The sequence below is a fragment of the Daucus carota genome, chromosome 6 (assembly GCF_001625215.2).
Source record: "Daucus carota subsp. sativus chromosome 6, DH1 v3.0, whole genome shotgun sequence".
Classification (NCBI taxonomy): Eukaryota; Viridiplantae; Streptophyta; class Magnoliopsida; order Apiales; family Apiaceae; genus Daucus; species Daucus carota.
The window spans coordinates 26,983,456-27,008,153 of record NC_030386.2 but is presented as its reverse complement, the minus strand read 5'-3'; the positions used below and the strand labels follow the sequence as shown (position 1 = coordinate 27,008,153).

At 36.3% G+C, this 24,698-nt stretch overlaps 3 protein-coding genes across 3 annotated transcripts; 1 reads left to right on the top strand and 2 right to left on the bottom strand.

The window, feature by feature from the left end:
- Window positions 1-82: 82 nt before the first annotated feature.
- LOC108224876 (probable disease resistance protein At5g66900) lies at window positions 83-5,130 on the bottom strand. Its single transcript, XM_017399619.2, has 5 exons — window positions 4,177-5,130; window positions 3,171-3,580; window positions 2,460-2,821; window positions 1,344-1,555; window positions 83-1,234 (listed from the first exon to the last, which is right to left on the bottom strand). The coding sequence occupies exons 1-5, from the start codon at window positions 4,277-4,279 to the stop codon at window positions 372-374; spliced, it is 1,950 nt and encodes a 649-aa protein (XP_017255108.1). The 5' UTR covers window positions 4,280-5,130; the 3' UTR covers window positions 83-371.
- A 997-nt stretch (window positions 5,131-6,127) lies between these two features.
- Window positions 6,128-22,684, bottom strand: LOC108228090 (probable disease resistance protein At5g66910). The gene is made up of 7 exons (XM_064079751.1): window positions 21,863-22,684; window positions 21,297-21,318; window positions 20,328-20,542; window positions 19,698-19,867; window positions 8,646-8,992; window positions 7,285-7,496; window positions 6,128-7,174 (listed from the first exon to the last, which is right to left on the bottom strand). The coding sequence occupies exons 1-7, from the start codon at window positions 22,494-22,496 to the stop codon at window positions 6,312-6,314; spliced, it is 2,463 nt and encodes an 820-aa protein (XP_063935821.1). The 5' UTR covers window positions 22,497-22,684; the 3' UTR covers window positions 6,128-6,311.
- Window positions 22,685-23,030: 346 nt separating this feature from the next.
- LOC108226170 (uncharacterized) lies at window positions 23,031-24,622 on the top strand. Its single transcript, XM_017401111.2, has one exon. It carries the CDS (start codon window positions 23,249-23,251, stop codon window positions 24,428-24,430), a length of 1,182 nt encoding a protein of 393 aa, XP_017256600.1. The 5' UTR covers window positions 23,031-23,248; the 3' UTR covers window positions 24,431-24,622.
- The last annotated feature ends 76 nt before the right edge of the window (window positions 24,623-24,698 follow it).

The following is a 24,698-nucleotide window of genomic DNA, read 5'->3' as shown; positions in this document are numbered from 1 at the left end:
ATACAATCCACTAAAAATATTAATAATATTAATATTAATTTATTAAGTTTTTTTAGATCCCTTACTTTATATGACAACAATATTTAATTATTTATCAAATTTATAAATAAAATAAACATCACATAGTTGGGTACCCGGAACTAATCTAAAGGTTCTTACATGATTAACTCCATGATTACTTATGTGGCGGAATGGTAACTTCATGATTTGCCCGGAAGAGTGGTTAAACATAATCTAAATGGTCCTGTATGATTAACTTCATGATAACTTCTAAGACTCGCACTCATATTGAATCTTGGTTCATACATAGTTGCTTAGTTGTGCAACAGTTTTTTTCAGTGACTGTTGTTGATTTTCAACAACAAAACATCTCAAAATTGCTGAATTGGTGAGATGACTCTCATAAGGCTTTTGAATGCATCTTCTTTCACAACTTCAACTTTGAGTTTTTTCAAATTACTTTGGTATGCTTTCCATAGATGACTAATATCTGCATCACATATCACCTTCTCTAACAGCTTCAGATCTTTAACAGACGAGGGCAGCTTACGCAGGTCTGATAATCCCTGGCAGCCTCTCATGTTGATCGTTTCCAAAGCACGCAGCTCACCCACTCTTCCGGGCAAATCACTTATGTTTAAACAATCAGATATATCAAGAGATTTCAACTTATGGAGGTCTCCGATGGACTCTGGCAGCTCTGACAGCTTGGTACAAGAATTGAGCATTAAATATTCAAGGTTTCTGAGCTTCCCAATCTCCTCTGGAAGTGCAGATAGCTCATTACAGGTAGTGATGCTTACCTTTTTAAGACTGACAATATCACACAAGCCAACATGCAAGTTCTGCAAGTCATCACAACAGTCGATCTCAATCTCCTCAAGATTAGGGAAGACATGAGATAAGTCGATATTAGTATTCTCAAAGGCAGTCCCAATCTCACACATAGTAAAAGATATCTTCTGCAAGTTCACCGGCTTGAGTAAGGATGTGTTGAGGAAAGATAAAGAAACTCGTTCCATTCTCATTCGCCTCAAAATGGGTAAATTTCCAAGAAGATGAAAGTTGGATAGCTTAGAGAAGGAAGAGCCATAATTTGTGATAATCAGAACCTTCAGCTGATTTGTTCTCTCAATAAACTCTGGTATGGTGTACATAGCTGAAGAGCAGTTTAGTATTACAACCTTGACTGCAGGGAGTGTCAAGGGAAACCAGCTTCCAGAGAAATTTTTATCTGGAAATTCAAGTTTTTACATTGTCAGTGTACAAAGAAACTAAACAACACATAGCAATAGTAGAGCGATCAATTAAAAACTTTGAATGGCATATTATATCAAGCACACCTGTTGAAATTGATAAGAGCCGTGCATGGATTGGCTGGTTCATTTCTTCACTCCACCACTTTGGAAATTTATTCCCAGTCATCTCTATAAATAACCTTTCTGTATGTTCTATCGGTTTTATGTTGCTCTGGTGGATTGTCAGATCTCTAAGCAGATCATGCTGCATGACAGACCTTTCATTACAGAAGTCCTCAACCTCATTTTCTGTTTGTCTGCAATCAAATTGTGGTCACAACAATGGTTTTGATTAGTTCCATAACTAGTAGATAAGGAGTGTACTTTCTTACATGTTTTTCTAACCAAGTGAATGGAACTACTAACTGATCTCTTACAATTTGTAAAGCATAGTAGTATATGTTTCACTTTAGCCAAAAAAAAATATTTGTTTGCTTTAGTCAAGCAAGTTCAACCGATAAGTGTAAAGTGCTTATTAGCAGAGAAATTTTTAAGGAACTATATCATCATGTAAAGGTGTGTTGAAGTCACAACTTACACACTGCAAAATGTCCCTCAAAGCTTGGTATTGTTAGTTTTGTCCTAAAATTTCAAATCTCATAATGGCTTCTTTTGCAACTGATTTGCAATTTGTTTACAACTTTTTCTCCAAAAAACCTAGGCTAATGAACCATAAAATTCTAGGTACCTCCAACTGAAAAAAAAACATACCAGGATAAGTGAAATCTAAATTACTGCAACATCACATATTTGTAAAATCTAATGCAGAATTCCACTGGACGGGTTCTACTTGTCCATAATCTGAACTCCAAGACTCAATGTTCATTCAAAACTTATGGATCTATCATTCCATGTCCCTCATGTGAAACTTGAAGGTCCACGTTATCATGTAATCATTTAACCGGTTTTATAGAGGTCAGAAGGCTTTATCCAAATGCTAGTGCACACCTCTCAGACAATTTATTGTACCACATAAGATGTAAGATTCCTTCAATAAATAGTTATGCAAAACGTCGGTAGAGAGTTGGGACAATCATTACTTTGAGGAAACATAGTAGAAGCAATATTTGAGAGGTGCATTTGATAAAAAGGAAATACTCTTTACTACTTCTTAAACACACATTCACAATTAATCTTAAAAATTGGTCAGTTAAAAAGTACCTTGTGCAGAAAAGATTGACAAGATTTCTGAATGCTAGTTCAAGAAGATTATAGTAGGTATCCATATCATCCAGATTGTATAGTTCTGCCCATATATCCATAAGAGTGGTGGCTGGAACCCTTTGATCCTCAGGAAATGATCCGAGGTCCAGGCAGCAGTCTTTTAATGAACTCTCCTTCATTTCTTCCAGGGCATCTAAACTGGGTTGGAGACAATCAAACAATTCTGTGCTGGTATCTATAATAGATTTACCTTCAGACCATTTCTTTTGTTCACGTCTCCATTTCACCTCCTTTTGCCCATAAAGTGATCGCCCAACCACTTTAAGGGCTAGTGGAAATCCTTTACAACCTTTCACAGTCTACAAGTAATGAAAAAATAGATTAGTTCTAATGAAAGTCAGATTCACGTGTGGATGTGTAATATGTAGCTGCCATATGCAGACATGTTCAATATATCTGCTTGTTAATTTATAGATATCCAGCATAATACTAGTCACTATCTACACTTACACATAACGATCTATATCAATGTTGAAGAAGAAGGACGCCGTTAAAAAATTAAAACCTGAATGACGACCTTTATAATTATCAAAATAATATTGGTTCTCCGTACGAATTTAAGTGTATGTGAGTGTGACAGATGGTATGCTGTATATATAAGCTTCAATAACGTTTTTACTTTCCAAATCAAGCAAGCTTTTCTTCTACCTTTTCCACAAGATCGTCAGGAATTGTGGAACTTCCGTCATTTGGGAGTGCAAACTGGCAGAAAAGAGTCATGGCATCTTGATCATTCAAAATCTTCAAATTGTATACAGGTTCGAATCTTGGAAAAGAATATCTCGATGTAACTAGGATCTTATAATGTGGTAAGTTCAGGCTTGATAAGTTGTCAACAACGGTAGCCCAATTGGGCCACACATCATCCAACACCAACAGTACAGGACTTGGACTTATACTCTTCAGCCACCATTCCAGGAGGTCGATTGCTGCATCATCAGTTTGGATGTCTGGCAGATGACTGCTGGGCAGTCTTGGTTGTAACATTTTCTTAACAATGTCACAGATGTCGCCTGATTTTGAGATGGTCAAAAACAGTATGTTTTTCTTAAATATTCCTGCCAAAAAGTAACACATCAAACATTTATCAGTTCTTATAATGACATTAGACTAAATAACCAAATGGTTTGTGTCTGCCAAATACATACTCGCGCTCCCTTGAGTTGGAAGGAATGGAACGAGATAGAAATAGACTAACGTAAAGGAAAAAGAGAAATAAAAAAAATGTAAGAGTAGTAGTGAAAAAGATGGAATCTAGACTGCAAACTTTCTATACTGGATTTATTGTCAAGTGAACAGAAAGGAGGATAGGGCACTAGTTTATAATTTATGAGTTGAGCTTCCATTTTTATTGATATGAATGGAATATATGATTGATTATTATAAATATTTACTACTAACTCAGTAGCAATTTCATTCCATTCCCTTGCAATCAATGCAATGTCAATCCTCCTAGCTTCTAACCATATGAACTATGAAGTGTCAGTATCACAAATATTACTCAATATAACTTCTAGGTTATCGATGTAACTCCTAACTTATAGGTTCCAACTTCTTATAACCCATATAAGTAATTACTCAATAAGGACAATTAATATTGCATAAAAACAAAGAAATTATTAATCAAGGCAGCACAGAGCGAAAAAGGCCTTACTTTGAATATCAGGATCATTAGAGAGCATTTTAGCCAGAGTCGTCTTTCCGCATCCTCCAGGAGCTGAAACCACCTTAATTCTCACCTCGTCCTTGAGCAACATCTCCTTCAATTCCTTCAACGGGTGATCAAACCCCACCACCCCACTGGGAACACCCGGGACAGCACCAAAACTCGAATATTCACCAATATTCAAACACCTTAGAATCAAATCCAACCTCTCATTATTTTGATCAAACACCAATCACAGCCCTCATACTATTAACAGCCGTCAACCCCTGCACTTGTATATTAAAAAACTTCACTATGGCCTTATCCAAGTCAGCCAATTTCTTGGAGTGAAAAAAAGTTTTCCAGGGTTTCCAGGAAGGGATTGTGCTACACTCCTCTACGAGCTCCACGCCACTTTTTAATTGCTTAATGAAAATTTGGGTCTCTTCTTCTGGACGTTCTAATATTCTGTGAAGGTTTCTGATTTCATCGAAAATGGGCTCAACTGAGTGAAGTGTTTTCTTTAGTGTTTCGAGATTGGATTTGAAGGCTAAGGTTCGTTTTGCAACGAATATAACGACTTTGAGCAGTTCACTTATGCCACTTCCCAGTGCTGCATCAGTTAGGAAAGACATTTTGGGGCCGTGGGAATGAAGAGCATGAGAATGAGCGATAAGGAATGACTTAACTTCCAAATGAGATTCAGATTCTTTAACGTATGAGTTTGAGATTCTGATTCATCTTAACCGGATTCATTAACTATTAACGAAACACATTTGAGTTTTTTTTGGGGATATGCGAGTTTTGAATAGAATAGAATAGAATTTAAAGGCACTGAGGTGAAATTGTGAAAATACCGGAAAGTCAGTTGCAAATTCCTGGAAAGTTCGCCTAAATGATAAAGAGTACTGGATGATAAACAAGAGAGGAAGACTTCACACTGGAGCAAGACTTTAAAAAGTCCGTATTCCCACGATTTGGACTGTGTTGTTCAGAGCTTATATGGAAATCAGTTATATTTTTATTTTTTATTGTAAGAAATATATACATATTGTCTAATTATTGTTTAAAGAATGTGAAATAAATATCATTCCAATTTCCAACCATGAATATGTAAATTAAAAAATAAAATTTTTCATTTTTTAATATTTCTTTTCACATGATTTTATATTTTTTCTTCTAATAAATATATTATTTGAGCTGTTACTTAATAGAATATTGTATTTACTTGTACATTTGGATATTAACATATAGTTTAATGATAGTTGGATGAATATACAACCGTCAAAATTATAATATATTTTTAACACTTTTATTTAATTGTCAGAAGGATAAAATTATTAACTATCTATGATCAAAATGAGAGTATTTTATCTGTTTAACAATTAAAAAATGCTCAACATATAAAATATATTATAATTTTGGCCATCACATATTCATCCAACTCCGAAACTGTAAGAAGAGAATGAAACTCGTTCAAATCTGATTGGTAAACTTGAATGAAGCTGAAAGCTGCATAGCATAGAGAAGGAAGAGCCATAAGTTAGACAACCAGAACTTTCAGCTGCAGCCTGCAGGGAGTGTCAAGTGAAACCAGCTTGGCGGAGAAATTTATATCTGGACATTTAAATTTTGCTATCGACAATGTACAAAGAAAACAAGATAACACAAAAGACTAATAGTGTGATCAGTTCAAAAAATTTAATAACATATCAAATCAAGCACATCAGTCGAAATTGAAAAGAGACTTGCATTGATGGGTTGGTTTATTTCATCAATTCATTACTATCACTTACGAAAGTGATTCCCTGTCATCTCAATAAATAAACCTTTCCTTATGTTCTATCGGTTCTGTAAATAACCTTTTGCATTGGGATGATTATATCTCAATGTATTTTTGGATAAATTCATACCAGTTAATCGATCATATTGATTGTTATCAGTATTCAGCTCTCCTAGAAACTAAAAACTCTGTATCAAATTCTTATTATTGTTTCTTCAAAATCCGGATAATACAGAATTTATAAATGCCACAATCAATTGATCTATTGAGCCCCTGGTAATGATATCTTTACAAACTATAACGATAGATATTGAACAGAGCGTTGCCAGAAGTACACATGTTGATTTCTAACAGAAGCAATTCAAGAATGTTGAATTGATGAGATGACTCTCATAAGGCTTTTAACTGCATCTTCTTTTACCACTTCAACTTTGAGATTTTTCAAATGACTTCCATATGATTCCCATAAATGACTAGCTTCAACATCACATATCACCTTCTTTAATAGCGTCAGATCTTTAACAGATGAGGGCAACTTATGTAGCTCAGATAATCCCAGGCAACCTCCCATGTGGATTGTTTTCAAAGCACGCAACTCACCCACTCTTCCGGGCAAATTGCTAATGTTTAGGCAATCAGATATATCAAGAACTTTCAGTCTATGGAGGTCTGCAACAGATTCTGGCAACTCTAATAGGTTGGTGCAAGAATTGAGCAGTAAATATTCAAGGTTTGTGAGCCTCCCAATCTCCTCTGGAAGTGCAGATAGCCCATTGCAGTTAGTGATGCTTATCTTTTTAAGACTAACAATATCACACAACCCAACATGCAAGTTCAGCAAGTCCTCACAACAGTCGATCTCAATCTCCTCAAGATTAGGGAAGACATGAGATAAGTCGATATTAGTATTCTCAAAGACTGTCCCAATTTCACACATAGTAAAAGATATCTTCTGCAAGTTCCCCGGCTTGAGTAAGGGTGTGTCGAGGAAAGATAATGAAACTCGTTCAAATCTCATCCGCCTCAAATTGGGTAAACTTCCAAGAATCTGGAAGTTGGATAGCTTAGAGAAGGAGGCGCCATAGTTTGTGACAATCAGAACCTTCAGCTGATTCATTTTCTCAATGAACTCTGGTATAGTGCACATAGCTGAAGAGCAGTTTAGTATTACAACCTCGACTGCAGGGAGTGTCAAGGGAAACCAGCTTCCGGAGAAATTTTTATCTGCAAATTCAAGTTTTTACATTATCAGCGGACGAAGAAAACTAAATAAAACAAAGCACTTTTAGTATGATCAATTAAAAACTCTGAAGAACATATTAAATCAAGCATACCAGTCGAAATTGACAAAAGGCGTGCTTGGATTGGTTGGTTCATTTCTTCAGTCCACCACTGGGGAAAGTTGTTCCCCTGCATCTCTATAAATAACCTTTTTCTATGTTTTATTGGTTCCGTGTTACTTTGGTGGATAGTCAGATCTCTAAGCAGATCATGCTGCATGACAGACCTTTCATTGCAGAGACGGTCAGCCTCATTCCCTGTCTGTCTGCAATCATAATTTTGGTCACAACAATAGTTTTAATTAGTTTCGTAACTAGTGGACACAGAGTGTATTTTCTTATAGGCTTTTCTAGCCAACTGAAGCAAACTACTCACAGATCTCTTGCAAGTCTTAGAGCATCTCCAACCATCTAAAGTCCTTGGCTAAAAAGTGAGGTGGCATACCTAAAATAAAAAAATTTAGCGAACAGCTCCAAAAACCCAACTCCAACCATGCTCAGCTGTTGTCTATAAATTTAGCCAACCTCCTATGGATGGCTAAATTTGTCGAACCTCTACAGGTCTGTAAGAAAATCTGTAGAATGATTGTACATCATTTATTACCATATTGAACTAATATATTCTATTTTAACAATTTAAAATATTAATAACATACTATTTTTAAATTATAACCAACCAATATAGCCAGTACCATTGAAGCAAAATGTCTTACAGGTTCAGCAAATTTTACATAATGTCTTACAGGTCCAATTTAGCCAACGATTATAGCCAACACCGTTGGAGATGCTCTTATAAAGCAAGGTATTATATGTTTAGCTTCAGCCCAATTTTTTTATTTGTTTGCTTTAGTCAGGCGAGTGTAAAGTGTAGAGTGCTTACTAACAGGGAACTCTTGATGAACTATATCAAAATATAGAGGTCTGATGAAGTCAAAATTGACAAACTTTTCGTCCCATAATTTCAACTGCTTCTTTTGCTACAGATTAATAATTTATTTAGAACTTCTATAAAAACTCATATGCCAAAGCAAACATTAAAATTCAATGTACCTCCAACTAAAAAGAAACATGCCAAAATAAGTGAAATCTCTATCAATGCAACATCATGTCTTTTTAAGGTGAACATCATCATTTAATCATATAACAACTTATATAGAGGTCATATGGGCGTTAACCAAAATAACAGACCTAATGTTAGTGGACATCCTCGGACACTTTAATGTACCATATAATATGTCAGATACCATCAATTAATATTTATAAAAAGAGTTGTGAATTTCATTAATGCGAGGGGATACTGTAAGGCAATAGTCGAGATATTCAGTTGATAAAAGTCAAATATTTCTACTATTATGTAAACACAAAATTGCAGTTAATCAATAAATTTGGGCAGTTTTGCAGCAGAGGAGAAGTACCTTGTGCAGAAAAGATTAACAAGATTTCTGAATGCTAGTTCAACAAGATTACAGTAGGTCTTCTCATCATTCAGATTGTATAATTCTGCCCATATATCCATAAGAGTGGTGGCTGAAACCTTTTGATCCTCGGGAAATGATCCAAGGTCCAGGCAACAGTCCTTTAATGAACTCTCATTCATTTCGTCCAGGGCATCTAAACTGGGTTGGAGACGATCAAGCAATTCTTTGCTGGTACTATCAGACCAGCTCATTTGTTCATGTCTCCATTTTACTTCCTCTTGTCCATAAAGTGACCGCCCAACCACTTTAAGGGCTATCGGAAATCCTTTGCAGCTTCTCACAGTCTACAGGTATTGAAGAAATAAATCTCTTTATATTATATATTATATTATATTATAGCTCCTGATGCGTGATTTGTACAGTAACGCCCTGCCTAATTCTTTCACCCCAGACTTCCAGCTTATTACAAAAATGCCACCGCTTTGTTTCTATGCAGCCACGTAAACTCCTTGCCCCACGTGCTCTCTTCCTGCTGTGTTTCGTATACATTACACCGTACTAACCCCAAGCTTATGTTACAAGCTTAGGTTGTTTTCATGTTTCTTAAAGATATTTTACTAATTTCAAATTTGAAAACCCAGCCTCCTCCATTGCTGAACTCTACCACGCCACAGACCTGTCTTGGTAAGAGAGAGTTTCTGATAACGCCAGATCCCGTTCCGGTGCTTCCTCCGCCGTGTACTGGTGTCTTGCGGTGTAGCTGCTGGACGGGTGTCTGCAAAACAACACCGGAGGGGGGTTTGAGCCCCGCGGCGCCTCCGGCGTGAGAATGAGTACAGGCGTCGGAAAATATATAGACGGGAAATGAGTTATCTATGTGTGGTGGGTGAAGGTGTATGGCTGCTGTGTATGGTGGCTTAGAGTGTGTGAGAAATATGAGAGTGTGGAGAAGAAGATCCTTAAGCCTCTCATCCTTGGTCTATTTATAGGCCAAGGATTAGGGTTTAAGGATGTGTACCTTGGATCCTGTTGTCCATCTGTAGGGCTTGGATGCTTAACACCTGTCCAGGTGTCAGCTAAGGAATAGTATTTTGGAGTGTTATGAGGTTTGTCTTCATAGTGTCAGTAGCTGGCATTGGGTATTGTCCTTGTCATGTCAGACTGCAACTTGTTCAGGTGTCGGCTTGGACTCTTGTGTCCCGGTCCGGGGGAAGGATGGATAGGTTGCGTCTGGGTCCTGGATCATCTCCGGGGTCCGAGATCATCTCCAAGGTCCGGGATCGTCTCCTGGTTCTGAGATCATCTCCTGGGTCCGGGACCATATCCGGGTCATATCGTGCTCGGGTCCGGATTAAGCCAATCCAGAGTCCGGGTTAAGCCAATCCTTTTCATGTTAGAATGTGGCTTGTTCAGGTGTCGGCTTGGACTCTTGTGTCCCGGTCCGGGAGAAGAGTGGATAGGTTGTGTTTGGGTCCGGGACCATCTCCTGGGTCCGGGATCGTCTCCTGGGTCCGGGATCATCTCCGGGTCATATCGTGCTCGGGTCCGGATTAAGCCAATCCAGGGTCCAGATTAAGCCAATCCGGGTTATACCCTATCATTTGCCCCCCACTCCCTTATACAGATTTTCTGTGTGAGGGAGTTGAGTGTATTGTCTAGTCCGAGCTGATTGCGGAGAAGGTGGAGTTTTTCATTTGCCCCCCTGTCCGGGTTAACCTGGACAAGGTGGAATTTTTGCTTTTGCGCCTCTATCCCAGTTAATCCGGTATTAGGCGAAGAATCCTGCTTTTGCTCCTCTGCCCGGGTTGACCCGGACTAGGTGTGAAATCTTGCTCACCTATCCAGGTGGATCCAGACATGGTGTGAAATTTTGCTTTTGCCCCCCTGTCCGGACCGATCTGGACGAAGTGGTGGGATTCTGCTTTTTGCCCCCCGTCTGGGTTGATCAGGGTAGGATGTGAGATTTTGCTTTTTGTCCCTCGGCCTGGGTTGATCCGGACAAGAGGTGAGTCTGGTTAGATTGCTCGGCATGAGTCCGGACGGGATTGCTCCACATGTGTCCGGACGGGATTGCTTGACATGAGTCCGGGTGATTGTTTTTTTTTTTTTTTTTTTTTTTTTTTTTTGTTTGCCTTAGAAAAAATTTTCCAAGTAAGATAGCTCATGATTGAACCGGGGTACTCAAAATTGAACCGGGGTAGCTTTTTGTTTGTTTGCCTTAGAAAAATTTTTCCAAGATAGCTCATGATTGAACCGGGGTACTCAAAATTGAACCGGGGTAGCTTTTGCTTTTTTTCCTTAGAAAATTTTTCTAAGTAAGAGATAGGTCATAACTGGACCGGGGTAGCTTTTGCTTGTTTGCCTTGGAAATTTTTTTCCAAGTAAGAGATAGCTTATGATTGAACCCGGGTAGCTTTTTGTTTGTTTGCCTTGGAAAATAATTTTTCCAAGTAAGAGATAGATCATGATTGAACCCGGGTAGCTTTTTGTTTGTTTGCCTTGGAAAATAATTTTTCCAAGTAAGAGATAGATCATGATTGAACGCGGGTAGCTTTTTGTTTGTTTGCCTTGGGAAATAATTTTTCCAAGTAAGAGATAGATCATGATTGAACCCGGGTAGCTTTTTGTTTGTTTGTCTTGGAAAATAATTTTTCCAAGTAAGAGATATGTCATAACTGGACCGGGGTAGCTTTTTGTTTGTTTGCCTTAGAAAAATTTTTCCAAGTAAGATAGCTCATGATTGAACCGGGGTACTCAAAATTGAACCGGGGTAGCTTTTGCTTTTTTTCCTTCGAAAAATTTTTCTAAGTAAGAGATAGGTCATAACTGGACCGGGGTAGCTTTTGCTTGTTTGCCTTGGAAATTTTTTTCCAAGTAAGAGATAGCTCATGATTGAACCCGGGTAGCTTTTACTTGTTTGCCTTAGAAAATTTTTTCCAAATAAGATAGCTCATGATTGAACCGGGGTACTCAAAATTGAACCGGGGTAGCTTTTGCTTTTTTTCCTTAGAAAATTTTTCTAAGTAAGAGATAGGTCATAACTGGACCGGGGTAGCTTTTGCTTGTTTGCCTTGGAATTTTTTTTTTTTCCAAGTAAGAGATAGCTCATGATTGAACCGGGGTACTCGGGTTCTCAAAATTGAACCGGGGTAGCTTTTGCTTTTTGCCTTGGAAAATTTTTCCAAGTAAGAGATAGGTCATGATTGAACCCGGGTAGCTTTTTGTTTGTTTGCCTTAGAAAAATTTTTCCAAGTAAGATAGCTCATGATTGAACCGGGGTACTCGGGTTCTCAAAATTGAACCGGGGTAGCTTTTGCTTTTTGCCTTGGAAAATTTTTCCAAGTAAGATAGCTCATGATTGAACCGGGGTACTCGGGTTCTCAAAATTGAACCGAGGTAGCTTTTGCTTTTTGCCTTGGAAAATTTTTCCAAGTAAGAGATAGATCATGATTGAACCCGGGTAGCTTTTTGTTTGTTTGCCTTGGAAAATAATTTTTCCAAGTAAGAGATATGTCATAACTGGACCGGGGTAGCTTTTGATTGTTTGTCTTAGAAATTTTTTTTCCAAGTATGATTGCTTGGTCCGGACTCATTATTGAATCAGGGCTAGTATGATTGCGTAGTCCGGACTCATCTAAGTCAGGACTAGTATGGTTGCTTAGAAAAACTTCTTGCTGATTGCTTCTTGAAGACATCTCATATAAGCCGAGAGTGCCTCATTATCATACTCCCGTACCCGGAGTCCCTTCTAACTTTCTTCTACAGCTCATGGATCATGTCCCATAGATTGGTCTGATACTCGTTATTCTCATGGTCTTAGATCAGCTCTTGGGTTGGCTCATTCCTAGATCGTTTGGAGCGGGACTTGCTCATGAGCCTTTCTTCTTATAACTGGATCCTTCTTTGAATTTTTTGCTCTAGCTTTTCTTCTCTTCTCTCCGGATGTGTTCTTTTTTTTTTTGGCCAGGATCTTTCGCCTTGTGGCATCACTTTCTCTCTGCTTCTTTTTCCTTACTTTGTCACCAATCCGGTCAAAGACGGAACCCCGGGATTGGCGGGAATTTTCAAAGTCTTCAGAATCAGGAATCAACCTGGGTCCTTTGAGGTTCTCGGTTCGTTGTTCCTGGTATAACCGGATTGCTTCGGCCAACTCTATGTTGGTTAGATATGTAACATGGTCTGCGGTCACCGGGACATCGATGCACTTTAACTGGTTCATTTCAATTGTGACCCGGGCATCGTCTAGGTTGATCCGGGTCTCTTCTGGATTGATCCCGGTCAAGAGTGGTTTAGAGATGAGATCCTGATGTGGATTGTCCTGGTCCACCGAGTTGAACTGCTCGGATCGGGTTGATTGGGTTTGGGTTTTTCCACCCCTTGTCATGATTATAGTGAACAACTCAAACAAGAACTACCCAGGGAGTATGCTTGCTTTTTGGTGAAAGTGTATGTGTGCAGTATAGACAGTAGTGGAATGATAGAAATAGTGTAAGCAGATAGTCAACTTACTACTTCAAGAAATGCTAGAAATAGTTAAATGACAAAGGTGTAAGGGACTACAGGACAAGGTGTCTTGATGTACTACAGACAAATTTAGGGTTCTTCTAGACAGGGTTTGCTAACATGCACACAACAAAGAGAATCATGGCTGAGAGGGTTTTGAAAGATTTGAGTGCGTTTTGAAGCTTACATGGTTGAATCGGGACTCTCTTTTCGGGAGTTTGCTGATGAAGATGAGTCCAGTGGCACCGTGACCACAGGACGGAGAATACAATCTTCCCCTCCTTCTAGCGCCAAATGATAACGCCAGATCCCGTTCCGGTGCTTCCTCCGCCGTGTACTGGTGTCTTGCGGTGTAGCTGCTGGACGGGTGTCTGCAAAACAACACCGGAGGGGGGTTTGAACCCGAAGCTTATGTTACAAGCTTAGGTTGTTTTCATGTTTCTTAAAGATATTTTACTAATTTCAAATTTGAAAACCCAGCCTCCTCCATTGCTGAACTCTACCACGCCACAGACCTGTCTTGGTAAGAGAGAGTTTCTTCTGCAGCTCTGCGCAAGCCATGAATCAGGTTATAGTCGTGTATATGTTGCCTTCTTACTTATTATTTCTTGATCTGTTTTTTAAAGCATTTCGCTTGGTTTACTGGCAGGATGATGATGATCGTTCGCGGCGTTTATTCACTTATGAGGATATGATACAAGGTTCCGCTACTTCTCTACCGTATTTGTTATAGTTTTTCGCACACACTATAACCCAGCTTCTAACAACGACGTCCGTTTTCAGGTTATGTGTCTCTTAAAAGACGAAAAAGAGGCGTGAGGATGCACAAGGATGTTAGACCTCATTATCACTGATGATGGAGTTGATTTCGTCTATACCTGTCTAATAACTTTGATCTATTTTCAGCGATTGAACTTCGTCCGGAATCTGTTTGATGATTTGCCCAAAAGAACAAGATTGATGAATATATCATTATTCAAGTAACTTTTGTGTGCGACTATGTGAGTTTTGATTAGTAACTTGACTATTTTGTATATGCTTATACTATGTTTTGGGTATCTTCAGTTTTTAAAATTGATTCATGGAGTTTGGCTTTTTTATGATGGTTGTTACAAGACATAAGATAGCTATATATTTTTTTAATGGGAGTTTGAGTGTGCTTGGCCAAACATGTTGTGTTCATTTTATAATTCATGTTATAGCCTCATATTGTTTGTTAAAGTTTTATTTACTCCACTGCTTCGTGATGCTCTGATTTGTGGATTGTTGCAAGCATTGTGAGCTCTTTTGTCTAACTGCAGGTATTTTCCTATTGTTTCAGGTTGATGTTTTTATGGACCAGTGCTACAAGTTCTTATATGTACATGGATCAATGTATTGAGTTAAGTATTCAGACTTCTGTGACTTATTATTGTTATTAGTAGTCATTCTGATTTTAATTTTTAATATTGTGTGGTGCTTGCATTTGATATTTAAGTACCAATGATGTTTATATTGAAGTTTTGGCGTTGGAAATTATACTGGGAAAGTATTGTGGAGAGTTGATATATTTTGTATGAAATAAAACAATGTAGAGATGTATGCAGCATATTACAGAAGCAGATAATGTCGAGATGTAACCAACTTTGAAGCCTCTTCCCGCTTTAGAATTCAGAAACAAAGGAGATGTATGCAGCACATAAAATACAAAAGATGACTTCCCAGGATAGTTAAACAAGGGAAATAAATAAATTATCTTTCACGTTTCAGTATGATGCAGATAAATAACCTATGTGATGCATATAGACAAAGTGGTATATTAGAAAGTGTAATTTTATTTCTAATTAATTTATACATCAACAGTTTCGCACCATATAATATTTTTGTGGTTTACTAGATATATAGGCACAATAACTAGCATTAGTGACCTGGATTTTGTTCAATGGCCAAACTCTCATTGGCGCTGTGGTAAAGGTTTGTCCATATAAGGATCAACTATCACAGGTAATAAAATGACAACTTCTAAACTTTTATGAACATATATTTAATATGTACAACTGCAGTTTATACCTGTTGCCTCACCTTTTTCTCATATATATACTTCGAGAAAATCTGCATCCATCATGCTGTTGAGGATATGTATAAGTCTTTAGATCTGCCCAAGAGTTTAATACTAATAGTTTGTTTGATATAATTGTTTTGAAAGTTTCATGCTCTGTTCTAATGCTTCCTTACTGACACGCAGAAAATTGTTAGTGTGAAAACTAACAGTTGGCATTACTTCCATAGCAATAATGTGCTTACATTAGAGATGACAGTTGACATCTTCTGATGCGTGAATCACTTGGTTTAATGGCTATTTAATGGTCTTTTGTAGCAAGAATACATTCGAGGAATCAGTGCTTGGAATTTGAACTTGGAGGATTTGAAGAACCAGGCTGCCCCGCTATGCTGGTGGTTCAAGATACTATTATCAACTCACTATAATTGGGCGATAACCTTCTTGAATGTGCCACGTTGTTTGTAGATCCAGGACTGTGTTGCCATATTGAACATACAAAGATCCAGTAAAGTGGAAAACAAAAGGATGGGTATGATGAAGTTGGTTTTGCTGTGGATAATCCACCTCCCGGAACAGTTAATCAGCCAAATGTTGCACCTCATTACCAGGTACCATGACTACCTCTCTGTTGCCGGACCTGTTCCTTTTTCCTTTTTTTTCCTACACTTACGCATATATGTTGTATTTGGATCATATTAATGTTTGCATTTGGTTTCTGAAATTTTAATATTTTGTCTTTATGTCCTCAGGATGGGCTCAGTGATATCCATACTATGGAAGATTCACTTGCTGCATTTCCAATGAAACCTCTACAGGCCCTCAAGTACAGCTTTACCTCTCGCTCGAAGCCTCAAAATTATGATACGCACCAGCAAAGAGTCCTGTTGCTTCAGATTCACTATCTTAAAAACTACAGAGATGCACGGCTTAGTGATTCAGTCTCCGTACGAGCCAAGTGCGACAAAAGTATCCTGTGAAGTCTAGACTTTTACAAAATAAACACGCCTTCATTCATCTCCTCTTACTGGAGATTTCAGTATAAATGGCAAGTGGTGTACGGCTTAGTGATTCAGTCTCCGTACGAGCCAAGTGCGACAAAAGTATCCTGTGAAGTCTAGACTTTTACAAAATAAACACGCCTTCATTCATCTCCTCTTACTGGAGATTTCAGTATAAATGGCAAGTGGTGTAGGGCTTCATGATTCTGTGTTGTCCAGAGCAAAAAATTTGCCTAAACTTGAATGAAGTTCTGTGCTAAAAGAAAATGACCTCTGAAGATGTAAGATATAGACAAGTTAGTTGGACTTTAGGCAAAGACTTGGGATTGTTAATATTATTTTGTTATTCAGGTGTTTGTCATGTACTTCGATGCCTGCTTATTGAGTTCACTTGACAAGTAGAGACAAATAAAAAAAATATTGTCTTAGCTTTAATATAATGAACACTTGATACAAGCCTTAACCGAGTTTTGACTTTTAATAATTACATTAAACTAAGTTTAACCGAGTTTTATGTATAGTATTTAATTAAAAAATGTTTATTATAAGTACAATAATTTTTCTATAATTTTTTAAATTATGCAATAAATTTTTGTTGAATTTCATTTTTATTTTACCAGCGAATTTTATTACATAATACTATTTTGTTGGAACTACGAAATATATGTAAATTATTATTTATCATAAATTTTTGAACCGTAAATATTTGATTAAAATGTGAGGTGTCCATTAGCTGTATAAATTATTTTGATTACAAAATATTTGATTAAAGTGTGAGGCGTAACCACTCGGCGACGGCGACGAGTACTTGATAAAAAATGATTTTTGCATATTAAAAGATATGTTAAAAGATATTATATAATTGTCATACATAAATGAATTTTATTTAAGGATCAAAAATAAAAAAAGTTAAATTATACAATAATGTAAATTATTCAAATTTGTTGAGTTTGATTAAAGTGCGAGGGATGGTCGAGGAAACTTGATAAAAAATGACTTTTCATATACTAAAAAATATTATGTGATTCTCGAACATAAATGAATTTTATTTAAGCACCAACCTTTATAAATATTTAAATAATATAATATTTTTTTGTTTCGATTTTTATTTTATCCCTGAATTTTATTACATTATACAGTTTTCTTGGAACTACGAAATGTATGTAATATATTATTGATTATAAAATTCGAATATATATAAATTATTATTATTTATAATTTTTAAACTACGAATATATATAAATTCAAATATAATTGACTATATATAATTTTTAAACTGCATATATATATAAATTATTATTACTTATAATTTTTTTAAATATAATTGTCTGACTAAAATACGAGGCGTCGCCGAGAAGTACTTGATAAAAAGGCTTTTTATATACTAAAAGTTATTATATTTTATATACTAAAATATAAATTATTACATTATACTTTATAATATTTTGATTATGATATATTGGAGTAAAGTCTGAGATGTTTCCGCGCGATGACGCCGGGGAATATATACTTGATAAAAAAGGCTTCTTATATACTTAAAAATATTATATAATTCTCGAATATAAATGAATTTTATTTAAGCGCCAACCTTTATAAATATTTAAATTATACAATATTTTTTTGTTCAATTCAATTTTTATTTTTCCGGTAAATTTTATTACATTATACTGTTTTCTTGGAACTACGAAATCTATGTAAATTATTATTGATTATAAAATATTCGATTAAAGTGTGAGGCATCACAACTTGGTGACGGCGACGAGTACTTGATAAAAAATAACTTCTTCGTATTAAAAGATATTACGTAATTGTCAAACATAAATGAATTTTATTTAAGAGTTAAACTTTAAAAATATTCAAATTCTCCAATAATATTTTGCTGAATCTAAGTTTAATTTTAGTAATGAATTGTTATTACATTATACCTTTTTCTTGAAACTACGAAATATTTAAAAATTATTATAATTTATAATTTTTTAAAATATACATTAAAATACGAGGCGTCGTCGCTCGGCGGCGCCGAGGAGTACTTGATAAAAAGGCTTTTTATATACTAAAAAATATTATATTTTATATACTAAAATATAAATGAATTTTATGTAATTATCAAACATAAATGAATTTTATTTAAGAGTCAAACTTTATAAATATTCAAATTATATAATAATTTTTTGTTGAATGTGATTTTTATTTTATCAATGAACTTTTATTACATTATACTTTTTTCTTGAAACTACACACACATATATATAAAAATTATCATCACTTATAAGTTTTTTAAATATAAATTATCTGACTAAAGTACGAGGCGTCGCCGCTCGGCGACGCCGAGCAGCACTTCATATAAAAACTTTTTATATATTAAATGATATTATATTTTTATATACTAAAATATAAATTATTATATTATATTTTATAATTTTTTAATTATAAAATATTTGACTAGAGCGAGAGACATCGCCGCTCGGCGACGCCGAGGAGTACTCGATAAAAACCATTTAAAATACAAAAAGATATTATATAACTCTCGAATATAAATGAATTTTATTTAAGAACCAATCTTTTTTAAATATTCAAATTATACAATAATTTTTTGTTTAATTTGATATTCGTTTTAAATGAAATTTTATTACATTATTATTCTCTTGAAACTACAAAATATATGTAAATCATTATTGTTAATAATTATTTAAATATAACTTATTTGACTGAAATATGAGACGTCATTTAGCTATTTAATTTATTTTGATCATAAAATATTCGATTAAAGTACGAGGGTCGCAGCTCGACATAGTTGAGAAAAACGACTTTTTATATACTAAAAGAACAAAAGCAAATTATATATATACAAATTAATTATTTAACTTTATTAAAATTATTATCCAAATATAAGATAATAATTTATTTTTATTGAAAATTTACAAATTTTAAAGGCCCAAGCAAAGCGGGCATAAATACTAGTCAATTATAATGAAAGTCAGATGCACATTTGGAATGGACAACGTATGTGCACTGTTAAGATATTAAAATTAAAAAAAAAAAGACATGGATTATGATCAAAATAAAAAGGGCAACCTTGTTGTGAATTTTAAGAAAAACATACTCCCTCCGTCCCACCAGATTCTTTACAGTTTCCTTTTTGGGATGTCCCATCCAATTCTTTACATTTCAAAACTTACCAAAAATAGTAAATGGGTCCCACCACTTCCCAACTTTTCCTTCCTTTTCACACTACTTTTACACCCTTTTCACACTACTTTTACTCCACTATCTCTCTTTTATACATTAAAAATTGATGGGTCTCGTCACTTCACCCACTTTTCTTTCTCTTTTCCACTACTTTATACATATTTCTTAATCTCCGTGCCCAAACCAAACGTAAAGAATTGGCTGGGACGGAGGGAGTATTAGTACTTCAAACAAATAATTGTGTGTGTGACATATGAGTTTGTTGAATGATAAGCTTCTAAAATGTTTCTATTTTCTACATCAAGCAACACCTTCTACCTTTTCCACAAGATCGTAAGGTATTGTAGAACTTCCATCATCTGGGAGTGCATACTGGCAGAAAAGAGTCATGGCATCTTGATCATTTAAAATCTTCAGATTGTACACAGGTTTGAATCTTTGAAAAGAGAATCTTGATGTAACCAGGATCTTATAATTCGGCAAATTTACGGGGGTGTATTCGATTGGGATTTTAATGGATTGTTTTTAGTCTATGAATTTTAATGGATTGTATGAGATTTTGATTTTGTGCGGATTTGAAATGTCGCAGAGTTGATAGGATTTAAGTACAATGCTTCAAAATCCCATTGAATTTGGTGGGATTTCAAAAAACTTAAAATACACTGAAGAATGCCACAAAATCCATCATTTTATAAAATGAAAAAAAATCCATCAGCATTTGAATACCATCAGATTTTAATGGATTTTAAACAATCCCAATTGAATACCATCGGATTTTAAAGCATATTTTAAAATCCCAATTGAATACCACCAGATTTTGTAGCATAATTTAAAATCCCAATTGAATACCTCAAGATTTTAATGGATTTCAAACAATCCCAATCGAATACCCTCGGATTTTATGAATGCAAAAAAATGCTTTAAAATCCCAATCCAATACACCCCTCAGGCTAAATAAACTGTCAACAAGGGATACCCCTTCACGCCATACATCATCCAACACTAACAGTATATGACTTGGACTCACACGCTTAAGCAAGCATTCCAGGTGGTTGATTGCATCTTCATCACTGTGGAAGTCGGGCAGTTGACTGCTAGGCAATTGTTGTATTATTTTCTTAACAATGTCAGTGGTGTCAGCTAATCTTGAGATAGTCACAAAGTAGGGGTGTTCGCGGTGCGGGCGGTGCGGTTTTTCTCTAAAACCGCAGACCAACCCGCATATGCGGTTTGGTTAAATATTCAAACCGCGACCGCACCGCGTTAATAAAAAACCACATAAACCACACCACATAAATGCGGTGCGGTGCGGTGTGGTTTATGCGGTTTGTGCGGTCTAACAATTTCACTTTTAAAATTATAAAAATTAAAAATTAAAAATTATAATAAAATTTAGAAGTCACTAAGTATTTTTGTCTTTTCATTCAGTGACCTAATCAACATTCAAGTGTGGTCACATTACAAATACAAACTCAAAAAACAATGTTATATTGAAAAGGAGTAGAACATTTCAAGTATCGAATACAAATTAAAGCTAATATTGGGTTACAGTAAAGACTATTAAATTGGGCAAATATGGAATATAATGCATATCTATATAGACTCGGTCTATCACGAAGTCAGTATAATCTTTTAATAAATAAAGATGTAATATATTAATATAAAAATAATATATGTATATAATTATATAATATAAATATTATATATATATATATATATTATTATATGCGGTGCGGTGCGGTTTGAACCGCGATACTTAAATATAAAACCACAACCCGCACCGCACCGCGCGGTTTGTAAGAAATTCAACCCGCGACCGCACCACAAAAATTTAAAACCGCGTTTTGTGGTGCGGTTTGGTGCGGTGTGGGCGGTTTGTGCGGTGTGGGCGGTCCGGTGAACACCCCTATCACAAAGAGTATGTTACCCTTAAATATTCCTGCCAATAAGGTAATACATCAAACATGATAAGGTTAAATAATGATATAAGACTGCCATATTGCCATATATATACTCATGCTCCTGTGAATTGAAAGAATTGGAATGAGGGAGCATACTTAATGCACAAATGTGAAAAGAGGACTAGGGAAAAGAGAGAAAAAAAATAAGAGGGACTTGTGAGAACGGATGAAAATGTGTAAATTTTCTAGTAGAAAGTGCATAAATTTTACGGACTAGACAAGTCTTTAACTGGTGGGTTGTCTTAAGATAATCATTATTTTATATCAAATTAAGCTAATCATAGTACTAACAATTACTCTCAGTCTCAGACATTCTCTACAGTTCTTACTTCTAGAAGGATTTGTCTGTAATTCGTATAGTATATCAAATTAAACATGGATGTGTATGTAATATACTAATATCACATAGATTTGTCTACAATATTGTTTTTATTTTTTAAAAATGTCTACAATAGTGTTGGTAAAATCATGTAAAAGGCTATAAAAAATAATTCAAGGCAGCATGTAGAGAGAAATCCTTACTTTGAATGTCAGGATCATTACAGAGCATTTTAGCCAGAGTCGTCTTTCCGCATCCTCCAGGAGCAGAAACCACCTTAATTTTCACCTTGTCATCGAGCAACATCTCCTTCAATTCCTTCAGCGGCTGATCAAACCCCACCACCCCAATGGGAACACCCGGGATAGCCCCAAAACCCGAATACTCACCGATACTCAAACTCTTATGTATCGAATCCAACTTATCACCATTTTGCTTAACACCAATCACAGCCCTCAAACTATTAACAGCCGTCAGCCCCTGCACCTGTATATTAAAAAACTTCACTATAGCCTTATCCAAGTCCCCCAACTTCTTGGAGTAAAAAGGTCTCTTGAATACATTCAAGTAATGTATTGTGCTACAATATTTTACAAGATCTACACCACTTTGTAGTTTCTTGGTGAATTGTAGGATCTCTTCTTCTTGATGCTCCAGCTCCTTTAATTCTTCTTGCAGCTTTTCGATGGTATCGAAAATGGGCTTAACTGATTTAAGTGTTTTCTTAAGTGTTTTGAGATTGGACTTGAAGCTGAGTGTGTGTTTTGCACCTGTTTTAACGACTTGGAAGAGTTCGCTCATGACAGCTCCCAATGCTGCACCAGCTAACAATTCCATATTCGGTGGATCATAAACTACGTGTGTATGTGTTTTAAATAGAATAGAGTGTAGAGCGACTGAGATGAATTACTGGGAAACTCAGATGAAACTTGTGTTAAGTTTATAAACTTAAAGTAGCGTTTTTCGTAGACGAATTCTTGCAAAAGGAAATCGCTTGGAAGCTCACCTATACTTTTGTATGAACAAAATAATTTTTTAAATTACAAGTCGGAGACTTAATGTGAAAGGAAATGTCCTTAAAAGTTCACCTAGATGGTAAAATAGACTAGGGGGAGACTTTAGGCCGGAGACTTGAGCTAAGCCTCAAGACATCTTGACGTTAAAGAAATAAAGCAAGACCCCTAAACTCCACAATTTTAAAAGTTGATACTCCGATTCTCCATTTCGTCATTCTTTGCTCGAAAAGGTAATAAAAATATGAGAAAGGAAAAAAGATGAAATTAGACATGACACTAGTTTGACTCGGATAATCTTGCTTTCAAATATATAGCTAAATTTAGCCAATACACTGCCTCAATTTATAAAGAAACATAAAAATTATATGGAAAGGAGAAAAAACAGCTCGCCTTCTCATTGTTCTAAAGAAACAAACAAATCCACTTCTCTATCTCGATCCTAGCCTCCATCTCCATTTCTGTCTCTTCCACCTCTTGATCCTTGCTCGTCGTCCTGAATTCCCAGGGCGACGAGGAAAAGGATAACCGTGTAAGAGTACAAGGCCAAAACTATAACCAAAATATCACAACAAAATGTCAAAAGTACCTTTCCAGCTCTTAGAGCTGACATTAATTTCAGCCCAGGATCTATCACCGGTTTACAAAAACCTCCGTACTTATGCAGTTATATGGATCAGCCCGGACCGCAAACTGCGTTCAAAAATTGATCAAAGAGGCCACATTAGCCCCTCGTGGAACGACAAATTTGTGTTTCGTGTGGATGAAGAGTTTCTTGATTCAGAAACAAGCGGAGTCATGATTGAGATATACACAATGGGATGGTTACGAGATATTCTTGTAGGATCTGTACGGGTACTTATCAGCAATCTCATTCCCCCTGCTTTAAGGCAACAAAACAACTCTACTCGCCGCTTTGTTGCTCTTCAGATTCGCCGTCCTTCTGGCCGGCCTCAAGGCATTTTAAATATGGGCGTTACGCTGCTTGATAACACCATGAGAAGCATGCCTCTGTGTTCTGAAATTGGGCCTTCTTCGTCGGTTGGATACCGCGATTTAATGGATGGAAAGGCTTATAAGAATGGCCTGGATAAAAAAGGTGATAAAGGAAAACAAATAGTGGTGGCTAAAGGAGAAAAGGAAAAGGAACAGGAACAAGAGAAAGGCATCAAGTTGTGGCGATCACGGAGTGATCGTTCGGAAATGAACAGCATAATGAATCAGCCAGCGATGCAGAAACAGATTGGTGGTGCTGGTGCTGGTGGCTCTGTAGTGAACGGTGGTTCAGCTGTTAATGGCTCAATGCTGAACGGTTCAGAGATTGGTATGGCTAAGGGCGGATCGATGATATCGGACGTGGGACCATCGCCATCAGTAGTAGCCGCAGCAGTGGCTAGAGGGATCTACCCTACACAATTGCCTGTGCCTCATGATGCAGGGAGTTCGATCCTAGGGGATTGGACAGTGGAGGATTCGAGTATCGAAGGACTAAAATCAAAGATTGATAGATGGAGAATGGAGGTGCCATCTGTGTATAACAATTACGAAAATCCTGATAATCAGAGAGGAGCCGGAGGGAAGGCTCCAAAGAGGGCGAGGTCAAGGCGGCGTAGTGGTTCATCAGACGCACGTTTGGTTTCATGCTTTGGGAGCATATGCGGGTGTGAAATAACAATAGTTTGCGGAGGTGATAAGAAGAAGCATTATAGGAGTGAGAGTAGCAGGCTTGACTATGATTCTGAATTAAGTCCTTATTAATATTTGTTACCACTAATTAAGTATGTAGTGCATGCACAAATGTGCATGTGTTGAAGCTGGTGATTTTGAAACTTTTGACTGTTACATATGTTGTGTCCTCCTGGTTTGGTTTGAATAGACTGTGTGGAGAAAGAAATGAATCTATTAGTCATTTTTGTTGACATTTTATCTCAGTTTGCAGTTCTGTACTCATTTGGTGATATCTCTATCTGGTATTGAGATTAATTTCATTCTTCTGCTGTATTATTCTTCCTAATTTCATGAGATC